This window comes from Setaria italica, chromosome IX, assembly GCF_000263155.2.
Source record: "Setaria italica strain Yugu1 chromosome IX, Setaria_italica_v2.0, whole genome shotgun sequence".
NCBI lineage: Eukaryota > Viridiplantae > Streptophyta > Magnoliopsida > Poales > Poaceae > Setaria > Setaria italica.
This window is the reverse complement of record NC_028458.1, coordinates 52,876,761-52,886,926: the sequence shown is the minus strand read 5'-3', so window position 1 is coordinate 52,886,926 and position 10,166 is coordinate 52,876,761. Positions and strand designations below refer to the sequence as shown.

General features: G+C 43.5%; 1 protein-coding gene across 1 annotated transcript; it reads right to left on the bottom strand.

Moving 5' to 3' along the window:
- Positions 1-2,565: 2,565 nt before the first annotated feature.
- On the bottom strand, positions 2,566-8,525 carry LOC101770288 (probable methionine--tRNA ligase). Its single transcript, XM_004985130.3, has 17 exons — positions 8,346-8,525; positions 8,098-8,242; positions 7,372-7,525; positions 7,142-7,294; positions 6,802-7,032; positions 6,581-6,724; positions 5,822-5,912; positions 5,124-5,230; positions 4,925-5,039; positions 4,691-4,809; positions 4,511-4,576; positions 4,280-4,408; positions 4,048-4,191; positions 3,839-3,965; positions 3,334-3,563; positions 3,151-3,252; positions 2,566-3,032 (listed from the first exon to the last, which is right to left on the bottom strand). Exons 1-17 carry the CDS (start codon positions 8,479-8,481, stop codon positions 2,802-2,804), a joined length of 2,424 nt encoding a protein of 807 aa, XP_004985187.1. The 5' UTR covers positions 8,482-8,525; the 3' UTR covers positions 2,566-2,801.
- Between the last annotated feature and the right edge of the window lie 1,641 nt (positions 8,526-10,166).

Genomic DNA, 10,166 nt, shown 5'->3' with positions numbered 1-10,166 from the left:
CGGGCTTGAGCTGCCCGTTCTTTTTTCACTAGTAGAAAACTGAGTATTAGTCCCGGTTGGGAAGAAGCATATCTCTCCAATACTCAGCCGGGACTAATTTTTCGAGACGAAAGGGGATCCTTTAGTTCCGGTTGGTGTTACCAACCGGGACAAAAAAAGTTTTGAAAAAAATAAAAAAAACACCGCGCCCCACACCCGGCCGGCCGCCGCTCGCCCGCCCCCGCGCCGCCACCCGCCCTTGCCCTGCTGCCGCTCCTCATTGCCAGTGATGGGTGAGTAGAGGGGGAAGGGGAGGGGTAGCAAGGGGAAGGGGAGGGGCGGTGGCGTCCCACGCCGGAGGCCCTGGAAGCGCCTGGGAGAGGAGGAGAGATAGAGAAGGAAGAGGATAAGGAGAGGAGGAGGAGAGAAAGAGAAGAAAGAGGATAAGGTGCCTGCAAGAATGGGAGAGGAGGAAGAGAGAAAGATAAGGAAGAGAGTGGCGGGTGGAAAGGGACCTTTTGTCCCGGTTGGAAATTCCAACCGGGACAAAAGCCAACCGGGATAAAGGGGAGGCTTTTGTCCCGGTTGGAATTTTCAACCAGGACAGGGGGGCGTCGGTGCCCGATCTTTACAACCAGGACTAAAGCCCCTCCCGTCGGTGTCCTTTCGGTGCCTCATTTTTTACCTAGGACTAAAGGCCCTTTAGTCCCGGGATCTAAAGTCAACCGGGACAAAAGCACTGGATGGAAGGTCAATTCTATACTAGTGTTTAGTTGAAAAATAAATAAAATTAATTGTTTGGATAGGCTCGGGCTGGTCCGATTTTTTTAGCTTGATTTTCTCTAACCACGCCTGCCCTGGTAGATGCCGTGTGCGGGCCAAAACCCATCGGGCTCAGGCTGGGCCTGCGGGTCGGGCTGGGCCAGGCTTAAAATGCTCGGGTCTAGTTGGTCGTGGCCTGTTCGGCCTATACGCTCACAACTGCACTCTCACAAGACGTAGTATTGATTATTATTCACACAAATATATTACGATTATACACGCAAAACCTAATAAAGCTGACCACCTGGCCAAATATACATTTGCACCAAAAATTTGCCCATGGCTGTGCATGGCATACCAAAAATTATGTGTCAGCATGTGTCATCAGTATATTAAAGTTTCATTCATGTGATCAGTCATTTTAAAATTTAGCAAACAAGAGCATGATGGTTATATATGTTTGCTTGCCTGAGCTATGTTGCATGAAATATTTGAGTTTCTCTATCTTAACTTGCAATTCATGATCATGTACTAAACATTTAATTTCCATCCTCCTAATAACGGGATTTCCCATGCATTTACTCCTATAATAACATTGTTGCAGGTATGCAACTCCGTCGTTTAGCTAGGCTTGAGGGATCATAATCAATCATACTTAGGGAAAACAAGTCTAGTAGCCTATGGAAATTTTCCGGTGAACCTTTTTAGATCCATTATTTCAAATCAAATGTTGTCTGAGACACCCTGCCTCAACTAATCTTGTGCACCATCCACGACGTATACATCTTTCTAGCATACTTCTGCTGGTACTCGTTTTTTTTTTAAAAAAAAGATTGTTATCCAATATCCACCAGCCCGGCCGTGCGTACTAGTATTCCGGTCATCTCTCTACGAAGATACGCCCGTGCACTGGTGCAGGCCTTTCCAAAGTAATTGCGTTTTCTCTCAACTCAATTAAACTTGGCATGCAGTACATGGCATTCGGCCGGGGCCCGGGGAGGTCATTAATCCTTGGAGAAAAAGCTTGTGAATTGTGATGGGCGTACAAAAGAGGAGTACTTGCTGGGAAGTAGGAGTATTATTCATGCACCCCCTTTCTTTCTTTGTTTCTTTTTTTTTTCCTTTGCGTTGGGCGGGGGAAGTACTCTCTCGGTTGGACGCTTTTGCTGTTGCGTCTCGGCCTCCTCCCACATGTACACAGGCCCCAGCCAGTCCTAGATCCCCGAGCAACAGCTACCAGCTCGTGAAGTGGTGCTGTCACTGGTGTGGCACACATCACACCAGCGTCCCAGGCCTCTGCTAGTCTGCTGCAGGCAGGCTGCACCAGATGGTGTGCGCCAGCCGGCCACAGCCCCAAGCTCCCAAGCGCATGCAGGGGAGGCCGGCCGGCCGTCGCAACGCAGATCGCAGCAAAGAGAGAGAGGAAGGGGCAAAGACTAAAACAAAACGAAAAGTGGCCCCAGCAGGGAGGGACCAGCCGGCGACCCATACGTGAACAGTGCGCAGCACTGGAGTGGATGCCACCGCGCGCTCGGCTCAACAAATGACATTTGTACGCCATGCAACTACCCGGCAATCATGGCCGCTCGTGAATCCGTGGCGGCACAGTAGGCCCCCCTGCTGCGCAATTCGCAAAGCTCATCACAGGTCCTCGCAGCATTCAAGCTTGCTTGCTTGCTCGTTTCCACGCATTGGCAGGTAGGCAGTTACGCAGCAATCCAGAGCAGCAGGCGGGCTACATGAAGAGGGTGATACACTTCATTCATTTCATACGGAATAAAACAGGGCATGCAGCGAGTGAATCAAGGAGGGGAAAAACAGAGCACAGCGCGAAGGAGCCTTTGCGTTGAAGTGATAAGTAGACAAAGAAGTGGTACAACTAGAAGGGCATTCTCGGTGTTCTTTTAAATCATGATTTCTTTGAAGTGTCTGTACCTGTTTGACTCAATGCAAATTTTCAAATGGAAACACCAAAACTTTGCAAAATGGAAATCAGGAACTATCACTTCCAATGAAACCAGGCAAAGATTCGGTCAGCTGGTTGCAGTTCGGCCATGTGCCTAGCGAATCTCTCCATTTGCTATTGTCTTGACCTTGCAGATCCCAGCCGAGGTTGTGAAGGGCACGTCCTTGTAGCACGCCACAAGCTCGCCGTTGCTGTGCAGCTCGGCGGCCAACTTCTCCCACGTCTTGCTCTTGCCGCTGAGGGAAGCCTCAGGCTCCCCGGAGTACCCAGCAAAGGTGACGCGCTCCCCCACGGCAGCAGATTCCGGTGGCTCCACCAACTCAACCTTCACCAGTGAGAGCAATCGTAATCAGAAATCAAAGTGACTGGTACCTCCATACAGTGATGGTGTACAATTTGAGGGCTGAAGTTCATCAGAATTGGAAGTGAGATAGATGCCTCACCTTCGTGTGGTCCTCATTTGATGCAGCCAAAACCATTGCGTGTGACTTTATACCGCGCATTGCCACCGGTTTCAGGTTGCAGAGAACGCAAACTTTCCGGTTCTGCAGATTCATGACAGATGTTAGAAAAACAGTGACGCAATGCATCACTAGAAAGACCAAAAGATGCTTCGAAAGAGCAACCTGCATTTCTTCAAGAGGTATGAATTTCACGAGACCGCTGACCACTGTTCTTGGTGCGTCCTCTCCAACATCGATCTCCTCTACGTAAAGGGAATCAGCATCTGGATGCTTCTCTGCTTTCCTGATAAGCCCCACCCGAATATCCAATTTTGCAACAGTAATATCTGCCTCTGCTGTCTTCGATTTTGAACCACCAGATTGTTTCTTTTGTTCCTTCTTTGGACCTCCACCTGCAAGAGATGCGAGAGGAAGACTAACCAATGACTAGCTAGAATTTGAAAACAGCTTGACACAAAGCAATTCAAATAGGACTACACTTCAACAGAAAGGTTGCAACTTGCCATGGAAGACACTCAAATCATAGATTTTTTTTTAAGGAAAAGGAAACGTAACCAACAGGCAACACGGATTTTTTCTGTTTGTCTCCAAATGTGCAACTAAAAAGCTATTCTCCCTAATGATTCTAGCCAACAAGAAGAACAAATAAGAATCTCCAAATTATTACCAGATAATTTCGTGCCCTTGAGCTGGTTAGCGACTTTGTTGGCTTCAGCATCAGCTGCTGCTTTCGAGCTTCTCTCAGCTTGGCTACCCGCATATTTTTCTCTGTGGAGAGCTACGTCTTCATCTCTCTGCATTCAGCATTCATATCAAGTTGAGACGTGTAAAGTTATGGCCAAGTGGTAGATATGTTTCTGAAATTCAAAGGCGCACCAATTCCTTGAATAGAGGGGCAGGCTTTCCAATTGTGTGCCCTGCTGGTACAAAATCCCAAGGAGATTTGGCCTTTGCAATTTCTCCTTTTTCTTCACTGAATGACAGGTTTTCTTCAGGGGACAAGTTCAATTGACGTAATACCTTGCAACAAGGATCGCATAATGAGATTCAGAGGAAGAATGCTATTCGAAGGAAGTCTGACAAGATATAGTAAAAACTAGGATCATACTTCTTCAGAGAATGACGGCATGAAAGGCTCCAGAAGACAGGCAAGGAGGTAGACAAGACCAACTGAAGTTTTCATCACAATCGCACATGCTGCCGAATCTTCCTTGTAAAGTTTCCAAAACTGGCTCTCCTACATAAATTTAACAAAGCAATGATAACTCAGTGTCACGGCAGTCAGAGGGGGGGGGGGGGGGGGGCGGCTTAGCAGAAACAAACGCTGAAAAAGATTTACTTGCAGATACGCATTTCCATCACTGGAAATGGCCATTGCGCTCTTCAGTCCTTGCTTCAGTTTAACCTGCCATAAAAAGATCAACACATTGATGTAAATTCTACCTGATGACTGACATGACAAAAGAATGCTAAACATGCAGTGCTGGAATTGTTATGTGAATAGCTCGAAATAAGTTACCTTTTCCATTGCATCGAGATATTGCTCAACCCATTTACTAGTTTTTTCTGCAAGCGCCTTTGTCAATGGATGTGATTCCGCATTAGGAGCATCAGGTACAATAGAATCATATCCAGCTCCTACAAAAACAATATCAAAATGAACTTACACAGAAGTCTCAACAAGAACAGTGATGACTCGCAGATGATCAATTGATAATCCTCGTACACACAAAAATGTCTAGTTCAGACTGACCAGCTGGTTTTGCAACGAAACTTAGCACACGATTGATGAAGTTCCCCAAGTTGTTCAGCAACTCGCTGTTCAATTTGGCTTGCAAATCAGCCCAAGTAAAGAGTGTATCTGATGCCTGAGTATATAAGATTAAACATGTCAAAAAAGTAACATGTGCTATCACAAACTTGAACTGATCTAAACAAATATCTTTACTGACCTCAGGGCGATTCATAAGCAGGTAGTATCGCCATACTTCAGGAGGAAGATTTGTATCCCTTGCATCATTACCAAAGACTCCAATACCTTTACTCTTGGAAAATTTTCCTGTAACAATAATTTCCATGAAATGGACACGTATATTAAAGGATTACAATATATGCATTTACATCAGTATCTTTTTTAAATAAGCACAAGCAAAGTTCAAAAGCAAATTGGATCGTAGCATACTAGCCATGCTCCTATGTAATAGGATGTGAATGACATACCAGTAGGCCATCCAAGAGAAACCACTTAAATTATATTTATCAGAAATAAAGTTTAAATTGGTAGCTCAGTACAAGTGTATAGCAAAGACTAAGAGAAGAGTTTCTGAGGACAAAAGCCAAGACTTGTACTGGTAGCTCAGTACAAGTTTAAATTGGAGAATGATAATACTGATAAGCAATCTTGTTGCATGAGCACCACAAAAGTTCCATGCCATATTTTCTTGCAGCACAATATCAACAAGTAACCAGCCAAACAGAGAAATGCTCAGTATCCAGTGCTGACAGTGCAAAAAACTATAAAAAAGAATAAACATCTCTCCAAAAACCAGAGGGGCCCCAATACAAGTAAATACGCATTTAGCAAAATACTAATAACACATATCAACTGTGCACAAATCAACATTAGGTAAAGCTCAACCGTGTCATGTACCTGCTTCATAATTTAGATATTCAGTAACACTTATTGTCTTCATCATTGTCCACTTTTCCCCAGTTCCAAGTAGTGTTGAAGGGAACATGATCTGAAAATTGTATTTCATCAAATAAATTAACCCAAAAGGAGAACAGGCATAAGTCGTAAGTGTCAAATCTATACACTTAAGAGCATGTTATTTTTTGTTAAAATCCTTAGCACTCCCTCCGCTTCACAATGTTCATCGATAGCAAGACATGCGCACTAACCAAAGGAAGTACGGGTTCCAAGTGACTATCCATAGCCGTATTAGATAACATGATGCAACCACTTCTCTTCTTTGAAAGCATTTAATTAGGGGCATGAGTGGATATTGCAATAACTAAATTCTTGATATCCTCAATGAACAAACATTGTGAGACATCTTCTCTCAAGGCCGTGGACATAGTGAAATGAAGTAGGGTACTGGAATCTATAAAACATCCTTGACAATAAAAAGAATTAAACGTGGTCAATTATAGAACAAAACTACAAAAGGACCGGCCAATCATTCTCACTCAGCTAGACATTAGAGTTTAATATGCACATTATGCTATATGTTGAAAACCAACCAAACTGTATCTGTACTGAGAAAGGACTTATGATAGATGGTAAACTGATAAATAATGAAGCTATAATAACATTATAAGGACAAAAGGATCTCGCTAGTCAGGCATCATGTCATGCCAAAACTATCAAAAAGTTAAGAAAAATGCTGCAATGCTATAGTCCTCTTACCGTGTGAAATGGCACATTATCTTTGCCCATAAACTGAAACAATTCTACATTATCAGGATCCTTCCACCACTTCTCCCAATCAGGTGTATAGGATGCCGTAATAGAAACATAACCGATAGGTGCATCAAACCAAACATAGAACACCTGAAAATAATCATCAATAAAATGAGGAAATCTAACAATCAGGAAGATGCATAAGTGTAGAATTTATATGCCCAAACCTTGTCTTTATACTTCTCGTGGGGTACAGGAACACCCCACTTAAGATCTCTGGTGATGCAGCGCGGCTTTAGCCCTTCCTTCAGCCATGCATTTGTTGCTTGAATAGCATTTTGACTCCACAAACCGGCTACTGAAGTTTCATTGATGTAGTTTACCAACTTGTCTTTCAATAGAGGAAGCTCCAAGAATAAGTGATCAGTGTCACGAATACGTGGAGTATTCTTACAAACCTACACAGAAAGTCAGAAGACAAGAACGCGGTTCATAATTCACAACTTGATGAAACATTATATGCTTAAATCATTTAATGGCAGCTCAGAAAGTAATGTACATGCTTACCTTACACTTCGGGTCGATAAGTTCGGTTGGATTCAACAAAGTGCTGCATGATTCACACTGATCTCCTCGTGCTGATGCATTACAGACTTTGTTTGGGCATGTTCCTTCAACAAGCCGATCAGCTAAAAATCTTTGACATGTATCACAGTAAAGCTGCAAACAAAAACAAAATTGTGTAACAGAAGTAACATGCGAAGATGAATATACAAGTACAGAAGAATAAGCTATACCTGCTGCATGGTATTTTCTGTGAGCCAATTATTTTCCATCAATTTATGGAAAATTGCATGGCAGACTTCTGTTTGCTCAGGAGAGGACGTGCGCCCAAACTTATCAAATTTTATGTTAAACCACTTGTAAACTTCATCATGGATAGCATGGTACCTACATTTTCCAGCAGGAAAATCCATATAAACATGAAGGATATACATTTTTAACTCTAAAAAATCGTGGCATTAGATTTATTCAACATAAGCACATTGAACTCAAAAAATAAAACAGAATCACGTATCAATGATTATGTTATCAATTAAGTATTGCACAAGCACAAATCAAATCACCAATCAACTCATGCAGAAATCAAAGCATCAACTAACTACTAGGACACTAAAAAGCAAGCAAATCAACTGATATGTGAACCATTTTATTGATTTGGCCATAAGCAAGCATATTCAAGTTATTAGTTCTCAAACATCATAGCTGCAGATTAAACTACTTTAGTTCATTATTGAGCACCCAACCTCATACCAGCAAAATTCAAAACCTCGCATGAGGATTTAACGAATTTATGTCACATACAGCACGAATATGCTACTCCAGGAAAATTCACTCACTTCGCCAAGTCATCCTGAACCTTAAGCTTCCAAATTAGACAGCTCGAGCGCGACCATATAAAAGCAAACCATTCCTCTACAACAATTAGGAAGCAACGAAAGGGGAAATGGAGGCGTGCTCACTTGTCGCAGATCTCCTTGGGCGTGCACTTCTCCTCCATGGCTTTCGTCTCGGTGGCGGTGCCGTACTCATCAGTCCCGCATATGTAGATTGCGTTATAACCCCGGAGCCGGCAGTACCGCGCGAACACATCAGCGCTGAGCACACCTGCGCAGACGACCATCGAATTGAATCCCCATCAGACGGAAATCGGAAAACAGCAAAGGGGGAGAGAAGCGGAGGAGGAATTTGGGGGGAGGCGGATGCTCACAGCCGATGATGTTGCCGAGATGGGGAACATTATTGACATACGGAAGTGCGCTGGTGATGAGTATGTTGCGGCGACCGGGGATCGGCAGCTTCGGCGGCGGCGGCGGCGGCGGCGGCGAGGAGGAGGAGGACGCCATCAGGACGGAAAAGGGTTTAGGGCTAGGAGGCGGCTTAGCGTGAGTGGGTCACAAGCCTAGACCCGTTAAACGTTCTGGCCCTCTGGCTGCGGGGCCCGCTTGTCAGACACGGCTCGAATCGTAAAGCACGGCTTGACCCGGAGTTCGAATCGTAAAGCGTTCCTCTGATGCTCTGCCGCGCCACCGGCGGTGGTTGTCTTCCCCAGCTCGCCGCCGCCGTCCGCGGCTCCGAAGCCTCGCCGTAATCCATGGATTCCATATCTCACCAATCCACCGCTTCAGAATAATTAATCTGGTAACTCGTTTAGGTTTCGTTTATGACTAAGCTGGTAACTTCGTGTGCTTCGATCAATTTGCTCGTTTGGGCTGGTACTCATGGCTTTTAGTTCTTGGATTGCGTGTTCACCATCCAGTGAATTCTGGGTATTTCCGGGATTGTGCAGATGGTACTCCCCAGGATGGGAAAAAATCTACGCTGAATATCTTTGCTGGTTGCTAATGTGAGGGTCACTTTACCGTCTGATAGTTTTGTTTTATTTTTCAGGTGAACCTTTTAACCTGGAATTAAAAGCATGCAGTACAGAGACCTTTGATGCAGGTGTCCTCAACAAGGTGCTCCTCACTTATCCTCTTATGATTTGAAGAGCTTCAGTCTTCTGTACCTTCAAAGGCTGCTTAATGAACTTCACTTTATTCTTTGTGGAATTGAAAAAAACTGTCAAAGATAACAAGAAGAAGACCTTTTGTGAAATTGAAACAACTATAAAAGATTAAGTTTCCTTTTTTTCATCACTATGACAATTATATAAGAAGTGCAGAAGAGGAGTAAGCTGTAATCCTCTGGGCAAAATGGTGGCGTCTAGAAAACAAACACACGTTTTTTTCCTTCTTCCATGAAGCACTGATGTAACCTAGTGGTAAAATGCATGTTTTGGTGGTTAAGGGTATGAATTCAAGCCTGATCCTTCTTCAAAAGTGGTATGTAGATTTCTTTTCCTGTTACTTTCAATACACTTTGTGTCGCTTTCTGAAAAATACTAAAATAGAGCTCCAAACAAAAAAAAATCTAAGATGGTAATACATAAAGCATTTTCAGAACCACATTGCTGTAGCTTAACCTACAAATTAATGCCATTATCAAGTACCATTACTTCATAATTATCGGCCACTCAAGAGATAAAGTCCATGGCATATTGGATTTAGAAGGAAAGGTACAAGCAATTAACACACTAGTACATCATGTTGTTTGGTTCATGTCACATTACTAAAAGCTGAGTACGTGTCCCTGAGCCATATTAAGGACAGCAAGAGCACTAATGCAGCTTGACCTACAAATTAACCCTCCAGTGGGTTATCACTTTTTAATCTCTACAATAAAATTAATGCACATAGGTTCAAAGGAATGAAAGGGAAACGCACTGAGACACTCCGAACATCAATACATCATGCGGGGTTAGGTCTGCGTCCCAGTTCAGAAAAATCATGTTCATGATCCAAATTATTGACTCTAGACAAGCATGATTAGTGGGTTAATCTTGATCTGACTATTAACAACTAGCACTGACGTTGTGATATCCTGAGTCCTGACCTCCATATGTTTCCAACAACCAATTCATGCATCATCATTAGCTCAATAGGTGCTAATAATTCAAGTATTCCTGGCTAGTTTTATCAGCTTCATCTGG

Coding starts and splice junctions, on each gene's coding strand:
- LOC101770288 (XM_004985130.3), bottom strand. CDS start 8,481: ATGGCGTCCTCCTCCTCCTCGCCGCCGCCGCCGCCGCCGCCGCCGAAG. Junction 4,409..4,510: donor ATGGAAATGCGTATCTGCAA/GTAAATCTTTTT, acceptor AAATTTATGTAG/GAGAGCCAGTTTTGGAAACT. Junction 3,033..3,150: donor CAAATGAGGACCACACGAAG/GTGAGGCATCTA, acceptor TCACTGGTGAAG/GTTGAGTTGGTGGAGCCACC.